Raw genomic sequence first — 27,991 nt, 5'->3', positions numbered from 1 at the left:
CATGCTGCGGGATGGAATCGAAAACACTTGCATCAAAGACAGCATCTCAGTTAAGGAGATCTTCGAAGTGCTCCTTCCAGTGGGCACTGACTGCCTCTCTGAACTTGGCCCGCAGTGGGGTAGGGCCTTGAGCGCTTGGGAAGGAGGTTGTCTTGACTGCACTAAAGAATCCATGCACATCGTAGTTGTCAGCTAGTTGCTGGATCTCCTGCGCTTTGTTCTTTAGGTCATGAGTTTTTTGTTGGACCTCAGCCTTCAGACGTCTATAGAGCTTTCTTGCTCTCGAGTTGTGTTGCTGTTTCCAGATCAAGAATGCCTTGCGCTTGCAGCCTGTTAGCTCCTGGTCGTTCTTGTCGAACCAGTCTTGGTGTTTCCTGGTCGAGTGACCGAGCGTCTCTCCATCGGTGCTAATTATGGAGGCCTTGAGGGCAGATCAGGCTCTGTGGACACTCCGTCTCTATTCTATTGACGCTGGATCAGTTCCTTTGGACTGGAGGGTAGCTAATGTAACACCACTTTTTAAAAAAGGAGGGAGAGAGAAAACGGGGAATTATAGACCGGTTAGCCTGACATCGGTGGTGGGGAAAATGTTGGAATCAATTATTAAAGATGAAATAGCAGCGCATTTGGAAAGCAGTGACAGGATCGGTCCAAGTCAGCATGGATTTATGAAAGGGAAAACATGCTTGACAAATCTTCTAGAATTTTTTGAGGGTGTAACTAGTAGAGTGGACAAGGGAGAACCAGTGGATGTGGTGTATTTGGACTTTCAAAAGGCTTTTGACAAGGTCCCACACAAGAGATTAGTGTGCAAAATTAAAGCACATGGTATTGGGGGTAATGTATTGACATAGAGAACTGGTTGGCAGACAGGAAGCAGAGTCGGAATAAACGAGTCCTTTTCAGAATGGCAGGCAGTGACAAGTGGGGTGCCGCAGGGTTCAATGCTGGGACCCCAGCTATTTACGATATACATTAATGATTTAGATGAAAGAATTGAATGTAATATCTGCAAGTTTGCAAATGACACTAAGCTGGGTGGCGGTGTGAGCTGTGAGAAGGATGCTAAGAAACTGCAGGGTGACTTGGACAGGTTAGGTGAGTGGGCAAATGCATGGCAGATGCAGTATAATGTGGGTAAATGTGAGGTTATCCACTTTGGTGGCAAAAACAGGAAGACAGAATATTATCTGAATGGTGACAGATTAGGAAAAGGGGAGGTGCAACGAAACCTGGGTATCATGGTACATCAGTCATTGAAGTTTGGCATGCAGGTACAGCAGGCGGTGAAGGAGGCAAATGGCATGTTGGCCTTTATAGCTAGAGGATTTGAGTATAGGAGCAGGGAGGTCTTACTGCAGTTGTACAGAGCCTTAGTGAGGCCACACCTGGAATATTGTGTTCACTTTTGGTCCCCTAATCTGAGGAAGGATGTACTTGCTATTGAGGGAGTACAGCAAAGGTTCACCAGATTGATTCCTGGGATGGCAGGACTGACATGAGGAGAGACTGGATCAACTGGGCATGTATCCACTGACGTTAAGAAGAATGAGAGGGGATCTCATAGAAACATATAAAATTCTGATGGGATTGGACAGGTTAGAGGCAGGAAGAATGTTCCCGTTGCTGGGGAGTTCCAGAACCAGGGGTCAGAGTCTAACGATAAAGGGTAAGCCATTTAGGACCGAGATGAGGAGAAACTTCTTCACTCAGAGAGTAGTTAATCTGTGGAATTCTCTTCCGCAGAAAGTTGTTGAGGCCAGTTTGTTAGATATATTCAAAAGCGAGTTAGATATGGCCCTTGTGGCCAAAGGGATCAAGGGGTATGGAGAGAAAGCAGGAAAGGGGTACTGAGGTTGAATGATCAGCCATGATCTTATTGAATGGCGGTGCAAGCTCGAAGGGCCGAATGGCCTGCTCCTGCACCTAATTTCTAGGTTTCTGTAATTGGGAGTTGCCAGGAGGGCAGTGAGGCGCTGGCTGAATAGGGATTTCTTAGCAGGGTCCATGAGTGCTCCAGTGTTGATTTTCCTGCAGCATTTTTTCTGTTGCCGCTGTTTTGGGGCAAAATTGATGGAGATGACAGAGCAGATTAGGCGGTGGTCCATCCAGCAGTCGTCAGCTCCTGTTATGCCATGGATGATGCGCACGTCCTTGCGGTCCCTCGCTCGATGACATAGTCGAGCAGCTGCCACCGCTTGAAGCGAGGGTATTACCATGAAGCCTTGTATCTCTGACGGAACAGGGTGTTGGTTATGACAAGGCCATATTCTAAGCATTTCGTCAGGAGAGGGTACCATTGGAGTTGGTTTTCCCTACCACTTTCCTGCCGATCACACGTCCCCAGAGGTCTGTGTCTTTTCCAACTCTGGCGCTAACATCGCCAAGGAGGATCAGCTTGTCGCCACTTGGGACTCGGGACAGGGATTGTTCAAGGCCAGAGTATAATTCCTCTTTGGTCTCGTCTGTGGCTTCCAGTGTTGGGGCATACGCACTGGCTCCAGGCTAGGCTGAGCCGAAGGGTCATGAGGCGTGCGTTTAATCCGCAAGGGGAGTCTCCGAGGTGGCCAACTAGTTCATTTTTTTATGGCAAAGCCTACGCCATGGAGGCGAAGTTCTTTTTCTGCTTTACCTTTCCAGAAGGTGGTGTAACTACCACCTTGTTCCTTGAACTGGCCTTCCCCTGCCCACCAAATCTCGCTTAGGGCGGCGATGTCTGCATCAAAACATCCGAGTTCATGGGCAACAATAGCAGTACGGCGTTCCAGTCTGTTGCTGTTGGGGTTGTCCATCATGGTCTTGACGTTCCAGGTCCCGAACTTCATCATAAAGGGTGGAAGATGCATGTGCATCTATTCTTTTAACGTGGAGTGGTCATTGCACACCAGCTACCAACCAGGCTTGACAGAGCAAGGTCTTGGTTCAGTGGTAAGGGGATCCAAGACAACTGGAGACCAGGCTCTGCTGCATGGGCCTAGTTCACACACACACACACACACTCCGACTATCCTCCTTCCCACTGATCCTCTCTCCCTGGATTCTTAGGACACAGCATAGTCCTCACGACCTCACAGTTGGCCCGTGCTGCTCCTTCCCTAGGCCACTCCTAGGCCTCGACATCGCCGCTGGGCTCGGCCTTGCTCCAAGACACGCCACCAATCAGCTACCTGGATTTTGGTTACGTTGATTTTGTCGCCCTCTAGGGACGGCTCACGCTTCTCCCTCCCTAGCTCCTCCTTTCTCAGGAAACTATCAGCAAAGCAGCGCGGAGGATTGAGGCCAGAGTTTTGCAGCCTGAGCATGGCGGCGGCATTCAGGCACCCGAGCGCAGTCATCAGGACCCAGTAAGTTGAGGGTCAGCGTGACTTCCCGTGGTCCGGAAAATTCTCTGGTCCGGCGCCGGTTAGGTCTCGAGGGTGCCGGATTGGAGAGGCACAACTGTACTTAGAAAATCATGATTAGGTAGTGTCAACATTGTTTTATGAAAGGTAAATCGTGTGGAAAAACTAAGAGATTTTTGAGGATGTAACTAGCAGGGTAGAGGATGTCGTATATTTGGATTTCCAAAAGGCATTCGGTAAGGTGCCACATAAAAGGTTGTTGAGCAAGATATGGGCACATGTGGTTGGGGGTAAGGTATTAGCATGAAAGGATTGGTCAAGACAGAAAGCAGAGAATAGGGATAAACGGGTCATTTTCAGTAACTAGTGGGGTGTCATCAGGATCAGTGCTTGGGCCTCAGCTATTTACAATCTATATTAAATGACTTAGATGAAGGGACCGAGTGCAAAGTATCCAAGTTTGTTGACAATACAAAGCTAGGTGGAAAAGTAAGATGTGAGGAGGACACAAAGAGCCTACAAAGGGATATAGAAAGGTTAAGTGAGTGGGCAATAAGGTGGCAGATGCAGTATAATGTGGGGAAATGTGAGGTCATTCACTTTGATAGAAAGAACAGAAAAGCAGAATATATATTTTTTTAAATGGTGAGCAACAAATGTTGGAGTTCAGAGAGATTTCAGTGTCCTCGTACAACAAACAGCAAGCAATTAGGAAGGCAAATTGCATGTTGGCCTTTAGTGCTAGAGGGTTGGAGTACAAGACTAAGGAAGTCTTGCTACAATTGTACAGGGCTCTGGCGAGACCACACCTGGAGTATTGTGCACAGTTCTGGTCTCCTTATTTCAGGAAGCCTTAGAGGCAAGTGCAACAAAGGTTCATTAGATTGATCCCTGGGATGAGAGGATTTTCCTGAGGAGAGACTGAGCCTATACTCTGGAGTTAGAAGAATGAGGTGTGATCTCATTGAAACAAGATTTTGAGGGGGATTGACCAGGTAGATGCCGAGAGATTAGCTGGACAGTCTAGAACTAGGGGGCAAAGTCTCTGGATAAGGGGCTGGCCATTTAAGACAGAGATTAGGAAGAATTTCTTCACTCAGAGGGCTGTGAATCTTTGGAATTCTCTGCCTCAAAGTGCTGTGGCTGCTCAGTCGTTGGGTATATTAGAGGTCGCGATAAATATATTCAAGCATAGATAGCTAGATTTTTGGACTCGAGGAATTAAGGAATATGGAGATAGGGCACGAAAGTGGAGTTGAGTTTGAAGATCAGCCATAACCTTATTGAAGCGCAGAGTAGGTTCGAGGGGCCGTTATGGCCTACTCCTGCTCCTAATTCTTGTGTTCTTATCTTTTAAGCTATGGATGGTGTATTGGGAGATGTAGGGGAAATATAATAGATAATGTATATTTAATTTGACATGATTAACTCTGCATTTTTTTCTTCAAACACTGCATCATACAAGATACTCACATTTCACATATTCAATGTAGTGGTGGTACTGGATCACGCAAAATCCAACATGAAAAATGTAAGCAACACAAAACATGAAAACAGTATATCCTCTAAGTTTTATTGTGGTGGTAAGAATTGACAAAGTATACACCAGGGGTACAGTTCAACCTCAATTACAACAGAACTGTTCAACATGTCAACGGCATACAAGCTTATTACTATATATTTAAACCATATAAAACAAACTACACATCATCCTTACCATTGAAAAAACAAAAAAAAACATGAAAACTGTTAAGTTTTATAAAAGCATTTCTACAACACAAACCTCCAAGGCTATAGCTCAGTCATGCAAGCAGATTTACTAGGAATGAATGTAAAAGCACTGCATTAAAATTACTGGCAAGCCCATACACAAAACGGCGCTTTTTTTTGCTGATGCACAGCTAACAATGAACTAACTTTAGATAAACAGAAGAAACCAATTCTTATTCACATTCATCTTTATACTTGACTGACAAGTCACAGGTTCTGCAAAAGCATGTGTTTAGTTGAACTGAAGTTGCAGTATTGAGTTGCAAGTCCTTAGAAATACTGTCATCTATCCTGTAGAATCTACATAGCCCTCCACCCCACTATTATTGTTCTAAACCAGATGCAAGTTGAAGAAAGCAATATCTGTTTAAACTACCATCTCTCCAAGTTATAAAATTGGTTTAGTGCTAACAATTAAACAATAGAAAGAGAAATGATGTATAGTTTAGTAGTTCTGTCTGTGTCACAAATGGAAGCATTAACAATTGGTTTGTTTAAATAGGCTTAAGACAACATGCCACTCGAGTGTAAAGCAGGCGAGTACTTTATTTACATTTAACAATTATATTTAAAATAAAATTGGAACACATAAATCAGACATTGCTTTCTGCTAAATCCACAGAAAGTCAACATTGTATTAACAATCTGGGGTACTATGCATAATGATTTAAAATTCTCCACTGTCAAAATCTTTTTTATCCTTCTTTCCCTCTGCTTCCAATCCATCAGTGCCATCACTGTTGTCCCTTCTCCTCTTTCTGTTACGAACATTGAAACGTGGATTCATCTGAGGTAATGGATCCATTCCCAGGACTTTGTGAATCTGACGGAATGCTACTAATCTCAATGCAAACTGTAGAGTGGAGCAAAAAACAACACATTATAGCTTCCATCTACTCAAAATATATGTAACGTTATATACTTATTCTGAAAGACGCGCGTCATACAAGATATGAATCCAACATCTTGTATTTATAAGTGCCTTTAATGTAGAAAACTGTCCCAAGATGCTTTACAGAAGCATAGGACAACAAAAATTAACAGCAAGCCAAAGAAAGACTTGCATTTATATGGCTTTCATGATCACCAAACATCCCAAAGTACTTTACAGCCAATAAAGAACTTTTGAAATGTAGTTACTGTTCTAATGCAGGAAACACAGCAGCCAATTTGCATACAGCAAGCTCCCACAAACAGTAATGTGATAATGACCAGAAAAACTGTTTTTGTTATGTTGATGGAGGGATAAATATTGGCCCAGACACTGGGGATAACTCCCCTGCTCTTCTTCAAAATAATGTCATGGGAACTTTTATGTCCACCCGAGAGGGCAGAAGGGACCTCGGTTTAACGTCGCATCCAAAAGACGGCACCTCCAACAGTGCAGTACTCCCTCAGCACTGCAAGGAGGAGATATTAGGAGGGATGATAATTCATGAAACATATTACAAACTTGTTTAAATTCCAAAATGATTTCAACATTTTTTGGAGCAGAGAAATGGCATGTCAGCAAAGCAACTTGGAGTAGCAGGAATGTAGGGTGCAACCACACTCCACTGAACTCAGGCTTGGACACTGTTCTGCTGAAAGAACGGAGCAGAAGTCATGCACCCTCTCACTTGGAAGAATGTGGATAATGCACACACACAAAGTGTTCTGGTCTGGTCTTATTCTTGTGCAGAAGATTGAGAGATTATCATCATCATGGGCAGTCCCTCGGAATTGAGGAAGACTTGCTTCCACTCTTAGCACAAGTTCCTAGGTGGCTGTACATTCCAACACGAGAACCACAGTCTCTGTCATAGGTGGGACAAATAGTGGTTGAAGGGAAGGGTAGACGGGGAGCCTGGTTTGCCACACGCTCCTTCTGCTGCCTGCGCTTGGCGACGATACTCTAGGAGCTCAGTGCCCTCCTAGATGCACTTCCTCCACTTCGGGCGGTTTTTGGCCAGGGACTCCCAGGCGTCAGTGGGAATGTCACACTTTATCAGGGAGGCTCTGAGGGTATCCTTGTAACGTTTCCTCTGCCCACCTATTATCAGAGATTATAGCAGGACATCGAGTATACAGAACAACTTCTTAAGTATCAGTTGTCTTATGAACAATTTCAATAAGTTGCTTACCATCCATCTATTGTAATACAAAAAGCCATAGATTTCTCAAAATTATCAGTGAAAAATTCTAGATGTTAAAGTTTTAGATATTTTTGTTCTGATTGTGGCTTTGGACCATCAGATTTCATGCAATTCTTTTTCCAGACCACTGATTGAACAAACACAGTAGCTAGAGAATTAATTATTTTACAATATTTAAATTCCACTCTCCCATTCTCTTGCCCCACGTCAACAGTAATCCAGAAGTGATTCAGTTGTGCAGCAGAGAAATCCACAAAACAGCCACTTTTCCATGACCAGCATTTACCGGATATGCTCCGACATCCTGGAGAACAGTGAAGTTGTATTTTGAGAAATCAAGATGGAAGGACCAAAGCCATATTAGACATTTCCAAGTTTTAAAAAAAAAAGGAAGATGAGGAAAATCAAGAAGAAATGGAGAGCTGACAATTTGAATTTCACAAACCTGAAGACTGTGAGGGTAGGGAATGAATAACTTTAATTTGAGTTCCACCTTTAACAAAGGACAACATCCCAAAGCATTACAAAAGAGCAAGAAAATAATGGACACCTAAGCCAAAGGATAAGGTATCGAGTGGTATCTAAAAGTTTGGTCAAACGAGAGAGAAAAAGAAAGGCAAGAGAGAGATCCCCAAAGATGGAACAAAAGGGGTCGGGAAGAGGGTTGCAGTGCCGGAGATTACAGAGATAGGGAGAGGCAAGGCCACAGAGATTTAAACGCAAGGTTGTGAATTTCAAAACTGAAGCGTCGGAAGACAGAAGCAACGGTAGAAGTGATGGGCAAGCAGAACCTGGTGTGGGATAGGTTTGAATTAGCTGAAGTTTAGAGGGTGGAGGATGGTAACCAGAACATGGGTCTGGAGATGACAAAGTCATTGATGAGGGTTTCAGTAACAGATGGGCTGAGGTAGGGATGCGGGTGGACTACGCAGTTTTTGTGATAGAGCGGATATGGAGTCAGAAGCTCAGTTACAGATTGGAAAGGCGGCAGAGGCTGAACAATTGGATTCAACTCGTAACAGTGGCCACGGAGGGAGATGGTCAAAGATGACTGTTTTGGTTTTTCCAATGTTTAGCTGAAGGAAAAGGACTATTTTTGGGGTAGCCTGTACGGAGGGAGTCATTCAAATGAGATGTTAAAACCAAGGCCCCGTTTGCTCTCTCAGGTGGACGTAAAAGATCCCATGGCATTATTTCGAAGAAGAGCAGGGGAGTTATCCCCGGTGTCCAGGCCAATATTTACAATCAACATCACCAAAACAGATCATCTGGTCATTATCACATTGTTGTTTGTCGGAGCTTGCTGTGCGTAAATTGGATGCCGCATTTCCTACATTATAACAGTGACTACACTTCAAAAGTATTTCATTGGCTATAAAGTACTTTGGGACGTCCGATGGTTGTGAAACACAACTTGCATACATTTTTTTTAAAATAGAAGGCTTCAATCCTGCATCTGTTTAGGACAGTACATTTGAGCAGCACAATTGCCCAGAACTGTTTAGAATAGAGCAACTACAAAGGACAGATCCTGTGCTGATTCCAGGAATCCACCTTCTCCAAAATAATCAGATTTTGTGGACAATATTTACATAGTATTTTGAAAGGAAGCATGGATTATTCATCCAGTTGGAAGGCTCAATGTAATCTGAAGGCAGCTACCATTAATGGCAAGATGTCAAACTGGAAGACAACTTTATATTGGTAGATTGCCCTTTCTACAGGCAAGTATATGTCTGAGGTGTGCAATTGCTAGCCTTAAAAATTGAAAATGGCATTACAGTTGAACATGTCCAAGGATAAAATTGCCAAGATTCTTGAGCTCAATGTCTAAAATCTCTAGCTCGCTTATTGTAAAATAAGAGGGAGAGGACAAGCACAATGAACAGTTTTTCCAACCCACAAAAACCTCCGAGCTTCTTTACTGCTAAAGCCAAATCACGTCTGATGGGGAGTATTCTGACCGTGCATGGAAAGTGATTCCCATGAAATGCAAATGACTTCCATAAAAATCAAGTAATAATGTTACAGAAGTGTCTTCCTATCCAATGTCACATGGTCCATTCATCCATAAAATGCCAGAACCCATCCACAGACAAATCCACCTGTCCTCATGGCACTGGTACCAGATCACTGATGAGATAAATCCATGGCAGATGCAGTAAAAAGGGTCCCCTTGAAAACCACAACATCTCTAATTTATCAACTCTGCTTACAGTTCAGACAAATTGGAGAAAACCATGGCTAAAGTTATCACATCTGATATATTGCTCATTTTCCAGCAATTTAGCTTTAATGAGAGTACAACATTCATCTGTGCAGAACCAGCCAGGTTGGCTTTCATCCTCCTCAGATGTACAGCAGCCAAAAGCTTGAACTTCTGGTTACGTCTGTTTTATTAGTTTGCCTCAGCCAAATGGGTCTCAAGAAAGAGAGACTAAACAGTGTTCATCTTGACAGATGTATTGGTACAAGCTACTGGACATCAGTAGAAGCACTGAACCTTTTTAGACAATGTATGGAAATAAGCTAAAATAATGGTCAGAGGTTGCAGATCCCCATTACTTAAATCATGGAGTTGAAGCTACCCTTCAAAAGAGGTGTTGGAGATTTCTCATGTCACTTTTTCTGAGGATTAGTATCTCTGTCTATTAAACTCAGTTAAGATGAATATACATATCTCAGGAAAAGGAACCACAAAGCCCAACATCCAGCTGCTTGACTCAAAGTTCAGTCAGTCAACATGAAATGTAACTTAGTAACATTAAAATTTAGAATGGTGTATGAACCATCTATAATAGTTTCTTTATTCTGTGATTGAACGTTGCACTTACTGGAATGCATGGGTCATGAACAGTACACTGAGGATTAATCAATACTATTTTTTCTTGCAAAATCATTTCCTAGCAGTTCAATTGTTCCTAGAAATCTTTCTTTGACGTCGTTGTCTGCATCATGCTGAATAGCCAAAGTTGTTAAATACAGGAAGACATCTCAATCAGAGGCTAGTCACCTTAAATAATTGGCTAAGATATTAAAATCTGACTAGTAATATCAACTGGTGCCAACATGGAGTCCACTGCTGAGACTTCAATCAAAGCAATGACGACATATACTGACTTATTCATCGCTCAGCTGACTGAAAACAAGCCACATTCCCCAAGCTTTGTATCAATTATGAAATAATGAAGGTAGTTATGATCTCACTAAATAAAAAGTATTATATGCAAAACTCTTGAAATTAATTGGTTAGCAGTAGTTAACAAAACTGGAAAAGTTGCTTTTTGGTGTATGGCTACATTAGGGACTATCAGCAGAGGAAGTTAAAAACCATGTGTAAATCTACATGGCTAAGGAGGTCACATGGTTATCACAGCTATCAGAGATGTCAAAAGGTAAGTGGTTTTCCCCATTTGGATGACAACCATTTAGTCCCACATGGAGGTGGGACAAATGAGAAAAAAAATGTTTAATATTGAAAGAACTTCCTTCCAGTAAAGTCTCCACTAAAAAGGTATAAAGTATGTGACCATGCAAGTTAGAAACAGACTTTTAAAAAATAATTGTAGAACAGCCAAAGCAACTTGCCTCACCACAAGAACACACAATTTAATTACTCTGATTATGTACCTTCAAGAATAGGCTTTCATAAACATTTACAATAATTTCTTATAAAATACATATACATACAACATAACTGGCCTACCTGATTACAGGTACCATACCTGTGCACTAGCCGTGATATCATCCCGTTGTTGTCCAGCCACTGAATTCAGTGTATCACTAGGGTTCTTTTCACAAGGATCATATAGGCCAGGACCACCTAGAAGACACATTTAAGAGAAGTGGCATTTCTCTACTGTTTAGAACTATTCCCAAATATCCTTTGCAGCCTCATCACGTCATAGGATAGCCATTTTCTTAACACCATTTACAAACTGAATCAAAACTAGTGCAATGCTAAACAAGCACAGTTGTGGCAGAAATGAAAGAAAGGTGCTACCCCCTATTAAAAACATTTATGTTTTAAGATCAACAAACAAAACTGCAGCACATTTATAACATAACCCACACAAGGCAGTTTGTAGCTGTAAGACTGACAATCTCGTGTCATCAACTGCAGGTTGTCCTGAAGAATTGATTTAGGTCTGCCCGAACATTTCATTTAAAAGTCACATTTCCCCGAGCTTAGTGCCAATGCTGAAATAATGAAATGGCCACATGGGAGCTGGTGGAAGCAGATAGCGTTGATTCATTTAAATGCAAATTAGATCGATTTCTTTCAGAAAATAATATTTTGGAACAAAGCAAATGAGTAATTTGAGAAATCACATACAAGTGTAGCTTGGGGAGGAATAGGTGACTTTGGACCTATGGTTCCCAAAGCTCTCCACCACTGCGATATTCCTCACCTTACGTCACGTCTGGGTCAGTTGTAGACCAATTGAGGAGATTGACAGCCATAATTAGGCAACAATTCTTACTGTTGTATCATGTGACTTCCAGGATGGTAAAAGACAAACTAGATGTACCTTGGGTCTTTATGTCTAGCAATTCCTGTTTCCAGAATCCTCAAAGGCAGAGAGAAGAAAGCAAATTACTGTAGGCTAGATTTAAAGCTGGGTTCCATGAAATCATTCAAAAGCCAAATGATTTTTTGACAGTTAAGATGAAGACATGAAAAATGTGCATTGTTGCATTTGGTCATAAGAACATAAGAATTGGGAGCAGGAGTTGGCCATACGACCCCTCGAGCCTATTCTGCAATTCAATAAGATCGTGGCTGAACTTTGACTTCAACTCCACTTTCCTGTCCTATCCCCATATCCCTTGATTCGAGTCCCAAATTCTATCGCAGTCTTGAATATACTCAACGACTGAGCATCCACAGCCCTTTGAGGTAGAGAATTCCAAAGATTCACAACCCTCTGAGTGAAGAAATTCCTCCTCATCTCAGTCTGAAATGGCCAATCCCTTATCCAGAGACTATGCCCCCTAGTTCTAGACTCTCCAGCCAAGGGAGATAATCCCTCAACATCTATCCTGTCAATCCCCCTTAGAATCTTATATGTTTCATTGAGATGTTGCAGAGTATACTCTACTCTACTCAATCTCTCCTCAGAGGACAACCCTCTCGACCCAGGAATCAATCTAGTGAACCTTCGTTGCACCACCTCCAAGGCAAGTATATCCTTCCTTAGATAAAGAGACCAAAACTGTACACAGTACACCAGGTTTTGTAGCAAACGTCCTTACTCTTGAATACAACTCTCCAGCAATAAAGGCCAACATGCCATTTGCCTTTCTAATTGCTTGTTGCAGCTGCTTCTTGTAAGAGGACACCTAAATCTCTCTGAACATCAACATTTAATAGTTTCTCACCATTCAAAAAAAAAAAGTTTGTTTTTCTATTCTTCCTACTAAAGTAACCTCATATTCCCCAAATTATACTCCATCTGCAATTCTATTGCCCTCTCACTTAATCTGTCTATATCCCATGACAGGCTTTTTGCATCCTCTACACAGCTTACTTTTCCACCTAGCTTTATATTGCCAGCAAACTTGGACTAAGGGACCAAGTGCAATGTAACCAAGTCATTAATATAGATTGTAAGTAGTTGAGGCCCAAGCACTAATCACTGCAGCACCTCACTAGTTACAGCCTGCCAATTTGAAAATGACCCATTTATCCCTGTTCTCTGTCCATTAATCAATCCTCTATCCATGCTAATACATTACCACAATGCCATGTGCCCTTATCTTGAATATTAAGTCTTCCTCAATTCCGAGGGACTGCCTATGAAGATATCTTGAATAGCAACCTTTTATGTGGCACCTTTATCAAATGCCTTTTGAAAATCCAAATATACTACATCCACTGATTCCCTTTATCTACTCTACTAATTACATCCTCAAAAAACTCTTAATACATTTGTCAAACATGATTTATCTTTCATAAAACAATATTGACTCTGCCTAATCATGCTATGATTTTCTAGGTACCCTGTTACCACTTCCTTAACAATGGATTCCAGACAACTGATGTCAGGATAACTGGCCTGTAATTCCATTTTCTCTCTCCCTCCTTTCTTGAATAACAGGGTTACATTTGTTATTTTCCATGTAGGTCATCAGGTCCAGGGGATTTGTTGGCTTTTAGTCCCATTAGTTTCTCATTGGCTTTTTGTTCCATTGGCCACATGGTCCAGATATGAAACTAGTTTAAATTAAATTCATGTCCATTTCAGTATGTTGATACCCCACCCCCACCATCTCCAAACAGAGGATAGGGTATTGCTCAAAAGGTTCGCAAAAAGCCAGAACTAAATGTTAATGATTTAAATATATTCAGAATGTTGTTAAGATTATGTCACATGAAGTGGTTTAGGCTGAAACCATTGCAAGTTGTAAGGAAAAGATAAATGTATGCAGAATAAGATTGAGGACTTCGGGAGAGGGCAGGGCAGTGAGATTAATAGTTGACACAGACACGATGGGCCGATTGACTTCCTTCTATAGTTCAAATAACGAACTCTAGTATTTGGGGCGATAGTCTAAAGTTTGGTTTAAAAATAAGGGGCACCACACAGAACTTACCAGGTAAGAGTATTCCAGAAGAGACACATTCAAAAACTCTCCTCATGGCATCACCAGGACTAAGTGGTCCAGAAGCACTGCTGATTACTTTTTCCACCAGCAACTCCATGGCCTATGTAAATTGCACAAGGATTAAGGGAGAATAGCACAAAACAATCAATTCACATTGGGCTACTCACATAAAAGAACGTCTGAGCATTTTACAGGGGGGGGGGGGGGGAAAGAGGGGAGTAAGCAAAGCAAAAGGATTGGAAGGGGAAAGAAGAGAAATTAAACATGTAGTTGAAGAGTTGGGTTTTTAAAGGAGAGACGGTCTGAAGAGATAGCAAGGCCCAATGCTTTTAATAGTCACATAGGAAACCAATAGCTGCAAGAACAGCCTCAGACATCAGTGAAGGGGAATCAGAGGAATGGAGTGAGTGTAGATTGGGGGCATAAGATTTCTCAATAGGATAGGGCAAGACTGGAGGGATCTGAAAAGAAGAATTAGAATCTTGAAGGCAATTCACTAAGGCATAGCAATGGGTATATGGGATTTGTATGGGAAAGGACACAGGCGACAGATTAAATGGAATTGATAAAGGGCAGAGGCAAGAAAATCAATGAGGAGAGAAGATAAATTGATATTTGAGATTCAGTAAGTATGGTTAGAAGTTTCAACAGCATCACGGGTGGCACACTAGGATACATTTCTTTCACAATTCAAAGTCACATTCAACTGAGAAAACCATTTCACAACATTCTTCAATGTCTAAAGTTAAGGGAGAGAAACACACCACCATCCTCCACTTCCACTTCTTTAGGGTCCCCTCTCAAAATTCAATGACTCTTTAGGTGACCTTGTTCCAGGTCTCTGCCCCCAAGTTGGATGTTGGAATGTACTTAACAACATAGAACAACCACCCTTTAGATTCTTCCTCTCTGCAAGCTGAAAGCAAGATTTTTCCACAAAGTATGCAGCTGGTTATCCTCATCTTGAACAAAAATAATTCTGGCTATGTCTGAATAAGACTGAAGAAGTTTATGACACTGCATGTTTAGAATCAGAGATCTACAGATCAGTTAATTAGCCTATTACCTTTTCGAAAAGGACATCTACATAGGTGTTAAGGTGTTTGTAAGCTAAGAAACGTATAGCTTCATTAGGTCACATTTAGATTTGCAAAAATGTTACAACTTCCAGCAAAGTATTCATATCATATTAGGCTAAGCAATGATGGCATCAAAGAAGTTAGGCTACCAGGTTTTTTATGACAAGTATTTTAAGATCTACTTTTATTGCTACGTCACAAAGATATGATTCTGTGTTATAATTTTCCCCCTATACCCTGACTGTCAGTCAGTCAGCCAGCCAACCTTGGTCATCCTTAAATAGCTTTTACACATCTAACTAAGCAAATAGTAGCTGCACTCACCCAGCTTGGCAATACTCCCCAGGTTGGTACACGCTGGCAGAGATCACGAAGGATGCGAATAATAATCACACAAGATTGCAAACCATTGGCTCTAGCCTACAGCAGAAACAAAAATTTAAGTCATGTGGACGTCAACAAGTCTCAAAGCTAGAGACGAGATAATGGGAAAAACACTGCTGCTTTGAAACAAAAGCTTGTAAAGATGGTGGATTCATTGAAAAATATATCCAGCACTTTACTCATGAGCCTACTGTCCACAGCAGAATTTTTCTATTCTGTGGAAGAAATGGGGGGTCAAAGTACACAGCAGAAACAGGAAGAAGCTGGCCTAGCTGATCTTCCTGGCCTCTTGAGAACTTCTTGTCCCCCACGTTCTTCCTTTGTAATATATTTAAAGAACATAGAATTTGTACTGAAAAGTCCACAATTAACACAGCAGTAAAATTAAAAGGGAAATATAAATCACGGAACACAGAGTAGACTGCCTTTTCTTACTGCACGTTTGCCACACTGCAAAGTCACAGTAAGTTAGAGCAACTTCTCCGTCTCCCGCTCCAAGACAAAAACATTAAATCCCAAAATAAAATTATAAAATGGAGCAGGTGAAGAAAAAAAGTTTACAAAAGCTGAGCATAAAGCATTACAAATGCCCCTTTAAAAGCAGGTTAAACTGCAGCCTTATGGAACAATTACATCAACACAATACTGAAAGTGCAAACGTTATGTAAAGCGACACAAGGATGCCTCATGCTACAGTCAATGACCAGAAAAAAAAGTTAATGCACAATTTGAAAGTTTTAAACAATGGAAAAGGAAATATAAAACTGAAAACAGTATAATCAAAAATATTTTTCCTGGTCATTTTAGGCAAAGGCACGATCAATGTAGGCAGCCTTGGAAATTTTAGGTTTACTATGTAATAGCTCATTTTCATGGAAAAGTCATAAACTCAATCATCTCTCATAAGGCTACAAGAAGAAAGTAAAATGATGTTCCGAACCTGGAACCACTTAGCGTGGCGGAGAGCAGCCAGAGCGTCAAGGCATTTTTGCCTGTCCAAGACGTCCGGTGGGTCTTTCACCATAACCGAGGTTACATCTAAAATGGATCGAATTAGCAAAGTGCAGTGAGGAATGGGTGTTTGACCAGGTAGGCATGTCATTTCAGAAACATAGCCATACTGCCACACGTACTACCCAAAACTGACATTTCATTAGGGAATTGTAAATAAAACTTTTTTTTGAAGTCCCCAGTAACTTCCAATTAAACATTATTATACTTGAGCTTTTTGGAGTCTCAAGTAATTCAATGAGCAATGAAGTTTTGTTTTTAAAAAGACACACATTTAAGAACGCCCAGTGTAAACATACAAATAAAGACACTGCTCCAAATATTAGCTTGCCCTAAAGTACAAGGGAGGACTAGTAGCCACACTTCACCAGCCTATTCAGAACATATAATAGAAGGGCCTCCAGAAATCCATGTAGAGAATTAAGAATGGAAGAATCTTGTAAACTTGAAATGGTCAATTGATAAAGTGCACATTTTAATTAGTTCACTAGTATTTCATCTTTATTGCTTTGCTGGAAAGAATTTACTTTCCAAGCCACGGTATATAAATGTTTAAGATTTCACCTATACTGGAGTTTCCGTTCAATGCCAGTTACCATATATTACAATAATCATGCAGTACATGGTGTACTTAAAAAAAAACTACATGATACATTTCAAAACAAAAATCCCCAAAGGAAAAAAGTGTTCGAGTCAGCCTCGTCAATTCCCCTAAATTTACACTTTTAAAAAGTTCCCTAAAAGTACTCTACATCATCCTGTATTCAGAGAAAAGTGAAGGATAAACATTAGGGAAGTTTTAAACAACACCCAACAAATACAGCACCTGACCTAGAGGTACGTACTGCCATTACTGGATATATTGCAGAGGCTTCCCCATATTAAACCTCAAATGGTTGTTAAAACACTGGCATTGGAAGAGAACAGCCTACGAAGCCACCATGACTTCAAGTTCCCAAACTAATTATCTTTATGACTTATGACCTCAGATCCAAAAGATTTATCAAGATTTTTTTTTGTCAGCTGTTTTGAAAATTAGATAGTGCCTCCTCAGACTTCAGTTTGCTGACAGCTTTAGTTTAAGTAGTGTACTTAGTAGAGCCATAAAGTCATCACTATAGTTTGTTAGCCCTCTAGGTAACTTGCATAGCAAACATTTTATATGGCATCATTTACCACATTAAAACATACATTACTTGAATGACTAAGAAAAGTACTAATCTCTAAAGTCTGCAATTTAGAATTGAATGATGGAGCGATTATGTGTTGGAATTAACTTTATATGCCTGCTATTGTAGAAAAAACACATCTGGCACAAAATTCACTAATTAGCAGGCAAACAATTTAAGCAAAAAATTGCTAACGAGCAATATATTGAAAATCTGGATCAGTAATTAAGGACCTTTAAAGCCCACAGAGAACGATTATGGTAGTTTTATGCTAGCCTGAGATGAATTTGATCCTTGGTTCAAAAGAATGAAAGAACAGTGATTTTATCCCACTGCTATCTGTGTTCTGTAAATAAGTTTTATGGGCAAATTCGTGTTATGTTTCGATTCACGTAGTTTACTGCCAATTATTTTTTTTAATTTTTGATCATGCTCTTGGGCAAGGAGAGGGAAGTAGTACTCTCAGTTGCAGTTTGAAACAGTGGAATTGAAATTTTACTGGCAGGAAAGGATTGATGATTACTGGACATTTTAAAAAAAAATGAATTTTTGTGGCCCTGCTAAAGTTTCATAGAAACAATTATCACTTTTATATCAGCAGCGTCAAACTAAGTCAAAGAAAGCAGGAAAGGAAATGGAATTCTGCAAGAAACACTTAAGAGATAGACCGATACCACATATCTGGCAGTATACGTAATGCTGGCATAACATACCAGATATTTCCTTATAAACAAACCACCCTAAAAGTAATTTGGATGCTTTTAGTTTGGAAACTACACAATTATAGAAATTGAATTTTTAATTAGAACTACAATTAAATGCAATTTTGCAGAAATGGGCATCATGAAAGCAATTTACTTCATTTTAAAGAAAGTAATAGTATCTGATACCAACACTAAGTGGCATTGTTCGATCTCTAGATACATTTTATATATAAGCAAGGCTGGAGTGGCCCCAGTCCATCCAACAACTGTGTGGCAGGTGTGGCTAAGCTCTTACAAAAACCTTGGTCAAAAATCCTTCCGATGACGTGGCAGCAGCCCCTGAGAGGATTCGATTCTTGCTGTTGATGCTAGAAGGCTTTGGACTGAATCCATGAGCTATGGATAGATAAAAACAACCATCTTGCAGGAAATCTACATCCCGACAAAGGTCACAAGTAAGTTATTGCAGAGTCAACAGCAGCAAAACACGCAGACTCAGTAAACTGGCGGCAGTCTAACAATTAAGAGAATTTTTTCATTACACCCTTGTCCCTCATCCATCAGAGATTCCTCTCGCAAAGCCTTCATTAGTAGTAGTTTAGTAACTCCCCCAAGGATATTCTGAAAGCCTAAAATGAAATCTGGCATTTTACATCACCAGGGCTCTAAAATTCGATAAAACTCAAGAATCTTGTGCTGTCCCTTAAGTTAGAAGTTACAGAACTATTAAATTGCTTTAAAGTGCTCTTACTTATACAAGGCATTTGATGACTTTGGTGCCTGGGTTTTACCTTTTGTTCCAAATTTCTTGCATCATATTAAATATTTTTAAAAGTGCATTACTGTTAAAGCTTTAGCTTTTTTTAAAAAAAAAGAAAAAAATCAGCTTTAAAGTCATATATGTCATCAACTCAAAAATAATAGGGCATTCCAACAGATAATTATTTAAGAGTTAATTAGCATTCCACAGGCTATTTACCAGTTATTCTACATCTTGGTTTTAACTTTGCAGATAACAAATTTGAATTTAAGAGCCCTGTTCTGCCATAAGGAATCCCTTGAATTATATCAAAAGTGTAAAAATATCAACACCAGCACACGTGTAGATTACATTACAAAAATATTCTCAATACAGGGTTCAGCTTGCACTCAGGGGAGCTATATGTCGAATACCAAGGGACCTCAGAATAGTGAGTTCTACAACACTTTCCTTTGCTATCACACAGGCGACTTCACATTCTGCACACACTAACATGCTTTGAACTCCACTTTCTTTCACGTCTCATATATTGAAAAGTGTCATAGAGTAACTCCTAGGGCCCATTGGCATCTGAAGATAGCAGGAAGAAAACAGAAGAGAGAAGCAGACAAGTAAAGAATCTTAGACTTCCAACCTCCATCCCTCATGTTCTCCTCTCTAATGACTGGGGATGTAAGTGTGATGGTGACTTGCATTTTTGGTTCCGTATAAGAAGTAAGAATTATGGCTGAGTCAGGTACACAGCATTTCACTTCATATTTCTCAGGAGTGGTTACCTGTAATTAGATTTAAAAAAATATTAAGTAGGAAATGCTACACAATCATACAGTATAGCATTAAAGCTCAAAACAAAAATAGAAAAGGCTGGAAATACACATCAGTCAGTACCTGTAAAGAGAAAGCAGGTTAATTATTTTCCTCTTTATAGATGCTGAGAGATTTGCAAACTCCCAGGAATTTTCTGTTTGATATTCCCTGCTTTTGTAATTTTTCCATCCTCTCTTTTTATATATAAAAGGATAGAAAACAAGAGCTACCAAGCATTTGTAGGAGTGACACTTTCTAACTTTAGTTGAAAATTAGCATTTTTCCATGTCGCAATCTGCAAAAATATGGGCTGTCACTCAGTCTCATTTGCAGTGCTCAAAATCACGACCAGTAAGCTGCCAATTTAATAGTGAAAAATTTGTTATATGCTAATCTAACCCAGTCCAGGTGCTTCATTGTTTAGGATTCAAAATTATGCTAAAAGCATTTTTTAAAATAAGCAATGAGCAATCAGATTTCTATTATATGAGTAAAAGTACCATACCGCAAGCTGCTTTGGCAAGTTCTCTGCAATGCGATTTAGCAGTGCTCCAGTTGGTTTCTCTGCGCAGAGCAGGACAAGGTTCACATTTTTGTCCCCACGTAACAGCAACCCTTTTGCAAGTACACCAACTCGCATTACACCCTTCAAAGCTCTCTGGCTATCGTCTCTTCTGTAGCAAGTATGGGTGGGAAAGAGAAAAAAAAATCCAAATCAAGTCACTACACCTGAGTCACTAGTAATTTAGCAAAGGTAACAGTGGAATTCAAGAGTAAATGCCAAATGGTATTGTTCTTACAGGTTATGTAATTTTTTTCCCCCTCTGTTACTCTCCCCTCAAAGTTTTTCTGCAGCAATTAATCTCCATGTTTTCCAGCAAAGCCTGGTAATAAATACAGGATGCAGATTTTCTGATGGGACCACAAACATTGTCCCTATAAAGCTATCTGACTCAGTTTGTTGAAAATTACTTTACATTAAAACTAGAATTATTAGATTTATATACAGTGGATTCATGAAAACTTACATTTTTTGACTTGCAAAGAGCATCATTTAAAGAAAAACTATATTCTCCCTTGCACCATTTAGCATAGAAATTAATTGCAAACCATTCATTTTCAAAGATGGTTATAATAATTGATTTTGCCTACTGTTCCACTATGAGTAACAGCCAGTTTGCTTCCATAGAGCACACCAATTGTCACGTAATCAGATCAAAGAGCATGTAGTCTTCCATAAGGGCAAGTAAATGCAGAAAAGCCAGGTGATCACAATTTTTAAAAAGTTTAATGTCAAATAATTCTGAATCAGAAAATAAAGTAATATGGGTAAACAAAGTTCTAGTGTAATATATTAAACTATTCCCTACACATTATTCCTTTCGTCCATTAAAAATTAACACCCTTAGTTTAAGATTTTTTTGAGGATGTAACTATTAGAGTGGACGGGGAGAACCAGTGGATGTGGTGTATTTGGACTTTCAAAAGGCTTTTGACAAGGTCCCACACAAGAGATTGGTGTGCAAAATTAAAGCACATGGTATTGGGGGTAATGTACTGACGTGGATAGAGAACTGGTTGGCAGACAGGAAGCAGAGAGTCGGGATAAATGGGTCCTTTTCAGAATGGCAGGCAGTGACTAGTGGAGTGCCGCAGGGCTCAGTGCTGGGACCCCAGTTATTTACAATATACATCAATGATTTAGATGAAGGAATTGAGTGTAATATCTCCAAGTTTGCAGATGACACTAAGCTGAGTGGCGGTGTGAGCTGTGAGGAGGATGCCAAGAGGCTGCAGGGTGACTTGGACAGGTTAGACGAGTGGGCAAACGCATGGCAGATGCAATATAATGTGGATAAATGTGAGGTTATCCACTTATGTGGCAAAAACACGAAGGCAGTATATTATCTGAATGGCGGCAGATTAGGAAAAGGGGAGGTGCAATGAGACCTGGGTGTCATGGTACATCAGTCATTGAAAATTGGCGTGCAGGTACAGCAGGCGGTGAAGGAGGCAAATGGCATGTTGGCCTTCATAAATAAGGAATTGGAGTACAGGAGCAGGGAGGTCTTACTGCAGTTGTACAGGGCCTTGGTGGGGCCTCACCTGGAATATTGTGTTCAGTTTTGGTCTCCTAATCTGAGGAAGGATGATCTTGCTATTGAGGGAGTGCAGCGAAGGCTCACCAGACTGATTCCTGGGATGGCTGGACTGACATATGAGGAGAGGCTGGATCGACTGGGTCTGTATTCGTTGGAGTTTAGAAGGATGAGAGGGGATCTCATTGAAACATATAAAATTCTGACGGGATTGGACAGGTTAGATGCAGGAAGAATGTTCCCGATGTTGGGGGAAGTCCAGAACCAGGGGTCACAGTCTAAGGATAAGGGGTAGGCCATTTAGAACCGAGATGAGGAGAAACATCTTCACTCAGAGTTGTTAACCTGTGGAATTCTCTACCGCAGAGTCGTTAATGCCAGTTCGTTGGATATATTCAAGAGGGAGTTAGATATGGCCGTTACAGCTAAAGGGATCAAGGGGTATGGAGAGAAAGCAGGAAAGGGGTACTGAGGTGATGATCAGCCATGATCTTATTGAATGGTGGTGCAGGCTTGAAGGACCGAATGGCCTACTCCTGCACCTATTTTCTATGTTTCTAAGATAGAGTAACTCAAAGTAAATCTGGCAGCCAACTGTTCATGATCCTCTATTTGGAAATCATACCTACTCTAATGGCTATTAAACTAGATATAAAAGTACAGTCTGCATACATAATTTAACTGGTCACAAAATTCTCACATTGTCCAAAGAGATGTGCAGACATCAGAACCTGCAACTATGAAGTACCATACCTATCTTTGATTGCATCTTTCTTCTCATCCTCTTTGTTCTTTGGTTTATCTTGCTCCGTGATGCTGTCGGACACTAGTTTAAGAGCACGTTCGGTATGTGAGACTATCTTCTGGACAGCTTGCAGCTCCTCCTCAGTTGGGTAGATAGCAGCATGTTTTGTCATGACGTAGCGATCATCCGATGAGTCTGGACGCCTAGGAGGCTAAGCAGAAGTCTCGAGTTAGCACCAAAAAATTAAATTTCCTATGCTGTTTGCTTCAGTCTATTACATATATTCTACTACAACCATGGAAGAAAGGCTGCTTGTAGCCAGATTATACCAGTTAGTAATTGAAAAATATACTTCTACATTAAAATTTCTCCCTCTGAAATATCTAAACCATCTACTCCACCAACTATATTTACCAAAAACAATTACTACAGGTAAATCAATGAGCAAAAGGTGAAAAAGTAAATGATCTTCCTTCACCTCAGTGGGAAAGTATATGCGGGAGCTCAAAACTTGCATGTAATAGCAGGAAAGGCATGTTTCAAATTGGTTAAAATTTGGAGAAATAGTCCCAAATTATTCACAGATTAAGGAATCGCTACTTCCAATTCAGAGAGATCTCATTTCATTCCTCACGATGAAGGTTTTCTATCTAGGCTTATGTACCAAATGAGTGTAAACTTCACAAGAAACAACATACCAGTGGCCCCTGGGGTTGCATCATTCCAGGTCGAACACCAAGTAGGCCTGGTGGATATCCATCAGCCATTCTGCGGCGGTCATCCCAGTAATGGTGTTCCTCTTCCATCCTCCTCCAGTAGATGTCCTCCTCGTACCGTCTGAGGAACACAAAAACCTTGCATTTTAGTCACCTTCACAAAAATTACAACTCAAACTACGGTTGACATTTATCATCTCAAATGTTCCAACTATTTAGAACAAGCTAATTTTATTGAGTATATCTTTAACAAAAGCCAGTTAACATGCTACATCATAAATTTGAGATTAAGTGCTTCATGAAGGAATATACCCAAAGTATTAACTCCCAAATTTAAAACGTGAAGTCCAACCATGAGCAGCATTTTAGTTTGGATGTGCTTATTTGTACGGCAAAAATGGCCACCATGCTCCACCCTTTGTCTATGATTGATTCCTTTGGAGGATAAGCCACACCCTGAAGTTTCACAGGAATGTGTAACTGGAACCACCCATCCCAAGGTCTCACTGACTTTGCAAATTGTAATTCGATCCACTTTTGACTTCTTGAAGCGACAGAGGGAAGAGCTCCCCAGAAGACAGCAAGAACCAGCGAAAGTGCCTTACCCTAGTCCAAGTGCATGCCTCCCCCAGCCGAAGTGCTTTACCCCAGTCCAAGTGCATCCTTCCCCCAGCTGAAGTGCTTTACCTCAGTGCAAGAACATCCTTCCCCACCCCCACCCCACCATAGAAGGGGCATGGTGTACAGATTGTTACAGGTTTATTGGGTATGAAGTGAATAGTGACAGTGTCGTGACTTCTGGATATCATCCACTCTAACGATTTCCCTTGAAGGGGGGTTGGAAGAACGTGATCAGTCTTCCAAGTTCCCTCTCTCCCCTCCAATCACCCCGCCCCCCCCCCCCCACCGCACCCAGTCTCTCTCTTTCCCCACCCCCACCCAGTCTCTCTCACTCAAAACAAGTGCAGTACAAATAGTTCCACGGTTTTAGTATATCATCATCATAGGCAGTCCCTCGAACGAGGATGACTTGCTTCCACGCCAAAACGGATGAGTTCGCAGATATTTCAATGAAGGACCTAATATTCCAGTCCTAAACTCCAGGGGTGGAACATGCCTGTGCGTGGATTTTCTTTTAACGTGTGGTGACCACTGCACTCAGCCACCACACGGGCTTGACAGAGCTAGGACTTTATCCAGTGGCAAGGGTTAACCAGGACGACTGGAGACTTGCTCTGCTGCACGGACCTAGTGCGCACATACATCGCAATGAAATGCATATGTGCCATCCTGGAATTTTAATAGGGTTGAGAGATTACAAAATAGTTACCAAGATTTGGGCATGCCATGTGCCTTAATTCTGGATTATAAATGTAGAAATTCATAATGGGAGATGAATCAAATCTCTATTCAAATAAACTCAAATAATCATTTGATTACCTCATTTCCATACGCCAGCGCTCCTCCTCCTCTCTCCGTCTCCAGTATTCTTCCTTCTGCATTTGTTTTCTCATTTTCTCTTCTTGGATTTTTCTTGCTCTAATGCTTGGCTTTACTTCAACTTGTAATTCAGGATTTACTTTTTTCTTTATTTAGAAGGAAGAGAAATATTTAACACCATTTGTGAAATATAGTTGATAACTAATCATTTTTATTGGCTCAACGCTCACCTTATACTGCAGTCTGTGTCTTCTTCCTTTCAAATGCATTTCCTTTGCATTAGGGTCATTGAAACTACACTCACACAACTTACAGTGGAAACGAATCACTTTCCCTTCATCGTTTCGAACCTTGCAAGAGAAGGGAAATTTACATCAAATATTAATTCATGAAAAAAATAAGCATTTGAAGATATTTTGCCATAAGGTGTTCTGTGGCTATAGGAAGCTCAATGTCCCTGCATGAAATGTCCCAGCAGCTTTGTTATTATACATTAGACTGCTCAGCAGGGAACAACCCACTAAGAAAACAGATTACCAGCCATTTTATGAACATATTAAATATGGTGAAGCCAATATTAAAAGGAGGTATACATACTGAAACAGTATACATTTTCTCATACTTTATGAACTTAATGAAGCTTTAACAATGCATATATCCCATTATTCCTAAATTAGCTCAAATATCTTTTTGGGGAGGGAGGACATAGGGATTGGTTTTATATCAACAAACATCTGTACACAGGGTTTTCCAACAATCTAACAGTTAGCAATTACCATCCTGGACTAACAATTCATCTTTAATCCATGTGTGCAACATTTTCAAAGGGGATTGCACTCCCCATCACGCCACCTTGGAGAAGCAAATCATAATATACCTCTCGGGATGTTTTTAATCCATTGAACATGATGGCAGGACACCCGTTAAGTGCAGAGAGAATCAGACGGTTCTGTGTTCAAGTCCTACCACAGAACTTAAGCACATATTCAAGGTTGTCACTTCAGTGCAGTACTAAGGGAAGTGCCTTCTTTTGGATGAAACACTAAACTGTTTGCCTGTTCAGGTAGCACTAATTGAAGAGCAAGGAGTTCTCATGTTATTCTAAACATTACATTTAAAAAGCCAAAGGCTAAGACCACAGGCTTCAGCCTGGCAGTGGTTTTCAGTCCTCGTATAAATCACAGGGATCGCCGTTCAGTCTGGATACAAGAAAAATAAATTTATGGTTCACCTGTGCACAAACCCCTTCAAAGTTCAAAATCCAAATAAATACAAGTTGCAATTTATGCTCCAGAATTTGTAACATAATTTAGGTTGGGTGGTTTCTGAAGACAGTTTTATTTAAAGAAGAAAATAAAAGGGGGGAGGGAAAACTGGGCCATATAATCTCAGGGTATTCTTTAAAAAAAAGGCAAATTTCTTAACCCCTCACCAATTTTGTCTCCTCCTCCTCCTAACCCGAATCTTTTCTGCGAAATAGTTCCACAGATGCCAAGTATCTTCTGGTACCTCACCCAGAAAGAGAGTAAGTGAGAGCACACGAGAGAGAGAGAGAGAGAGAGAGAGAGACAGACATAGATATGTACGGTTAGGTCCCAAAAACAGTGAATGAAAAAGATAACTAGTTAATCTTGGTTGTGGGACAAATGAATGCTGGGCAGAAAACTAGAAGAACTAAGTGCCAAGGGCTCATTGACATCCACCTGAACAAGGATTTGATTTTAGGTTTTGGTTCGATGCCATTGAAAAGTGGCATCATTATCAACAACTTGTATTTATTTAAAAAAATCTTAAACTTAGTAAAAACATTCCAAGGCGATTCACAGGAGTCTTAAGACAATTTGGCACTGATCCACATAAGGAGATATTAGGGCAGATGACCAAAAGCTTGGTCAGAGGTAGATTTTAAGCAGCGTCTTGAAAGGAGGAAGAGAGATGGAGAGGCAGAGAGAATTAAAGAGGGAATTCCTGTACTTAGGGCCTCTGCAGCTGAAGGAACGGCCACTAATAGTTGAGCGATTAAAATCAGGGATGCTCAAGAGGCCAGAATTAGAGGAGCGCAGATATCTCAGGTGGAGGGGAGGGGGGTCTGGAGGAGATTACAAAAGATAAGAGGGGGGCGAGGCCATGGAGTGATTTTATTTTTTTTAAATTGAGGCATTGTTTAACCGGAAGCCAATGTATGTCAGCAAGCACAGGGGTGATGGGTGAACGGAACTTGGTGCAAGTTAGTACACCTGCAGCAGTTGTGGATGACTTCAAGCTTACATAGGGTAGAACGTGGAAGGCCAGCCAAGAGTGCGTTGGAAGAGTCACGTCTAGAGGTAACAACGGCATGGATGAGGGTTTCAGCAGCAGATGAGCTGAGGCAGGGGCGGAGTTGGGTCATGTTACGAGGTGAAAATAGGCGGTCTTAGTTATGGCACAGATATGTGGTCGAAACTCATTTCAGGGTCAGATATGACACTAAGGTTGCGAACAGTCTGGTTCAGCCTCAGATGCTAGGTAGAGGGATGGAGTCGGTGGCTAAGGAATGCAGTTTGTGGTGGGGACCGAATGAATCGGTCTTCCCAATATTTACAAATAATGAAAAATACAAAACATTTAAATTAAAATGCATATACATTAAATAACTAAAGTCATTGCAGAAATACTGAAGATAATGGGTAAATCTGGAAAAGATCTTCTTCATGGTATCAAATAGAATCAGAAATGTGCTTGTTCAGATCGCAACAATTTACCCCATATAGATGCATAAAGTATAAAAAGAAAATTGCTTTCAATACACATTTTAAATGATAATTCATTTTCATATTGCAGTACATGGAATAGTTTCATTATTCTGCATAAAATTAATCCTGCAATTTTCACCCTAAATTTTACAACCACCTCACACCCTCGTAGCGGTAGTAAATGCCAAAGTGTCCAAATGGGAACCAACATCATTAACATCCATAAAATTACCTCTTCCACATAATCATGACCAACAGGCTGAACATCACTCTGCAATGCAGCAAGTGCTGTCATTGGCTCCACCACTGCTTCTGATTTGGTCTCTTGAACAGGTGGTGTTGGCACTTTTACTTCAGGTGTTTTGACTTCCTCAATTATAGTTCCTGTGGTCTGCAACTTGTTACCACCTAGAGAATAATTCAATACTTCAATCGCCATAATCGAACAATTTATACATGAACAGTAGCTAAATGCAGTAATTTTACATTA

At 40.6% G+C, this 27,991-nt stretch overlaps 1 protein-coding gene across 4 annotated transcripts in view; it reads right to left on the bottom strand.

Moving 5' to 3' along the window:
• Window positions 1-4,893: 4,893 nt before the first annotated feature.
• Window positions 4,894-27,991, bottom strand: part of zfr (zinc finger RNA binding protein) — a 68,297-nt gene continuing 45,199 nt past the window's right edge. For 2 of the 4 annotated variants that reach the window (XM_070868290.1, XM_070868306.1), the window contains 12 exons: window positions 27,734-27,909; window positions 25,000-25,119; window positions 24,770-24,915; window positions 23,312-23,450; window positions 22,622-22,824; window positions 20,275-20,443; window positions 19,597-19,738; window positions 16,259-16,356; window positions 15,259-15,354; window positions 13,844-13,955; window positions 10,972-11,069; window positions 4,894-5,964 (listed from right to left, as the gene is read on the bottom strand). In XM_070868290.1, coding sequence (XP_070724391.1) covers window positions 5,779-5,964; window positions 10,972-11,069; window positions 13,844-13,955; window positions 15,259-15,354; window positions 16,259-16,356; window positions 19,597-19,738; window positions 20,275-20,443; window positions 22,622-22,824; window positions 23,312-23,450; window positions 24,770-24,915; window positions 25,000-25,119; window positions 27,734-27,909 — 1,685 coding nt within the window. In that variant the 3' untranslated portion in view covers window positions 4,894-5,778. Of the gene's footprint in view, window positions 5,965-10,971; window positions 11,070-13,843; window positions 13,956-15,258; window positions 15,355-16,258; window positions 16,357-19,596; window positions 19,739-20,274; window positions 20,444-22,621; window positions 22,825-23,311; window positions 23,451-24,769; window positions 24,916-24,999; window positions 25,120-27,733; window positions 27,910-27,991 lie in introns of those variants that run through there. The other 2 variants (XM_070868298.1, XM_070868314.1) reach the window with 2 other exon arrangements.

The sequence above is a fragment of the Pristiophorus japonicus genome, chromosome 2 (assembly GCF_044704955.1).
Source record: "Pristiophorus japonicus isolate sPriJap1 chromosome 2, sPriJap1.hap1, whole genome shotgun sequence".
In the NCBI taxonomy this organism is placed as follows: Eukaryota; Metazoa; Chordata; class Chondrichthyes; family Pristiophoridae; genus Pristiophorus; species Pristiophorus japonicus.
This window is presented reverse-complemented; position numbering and strand designations above follow the sequence as displayed.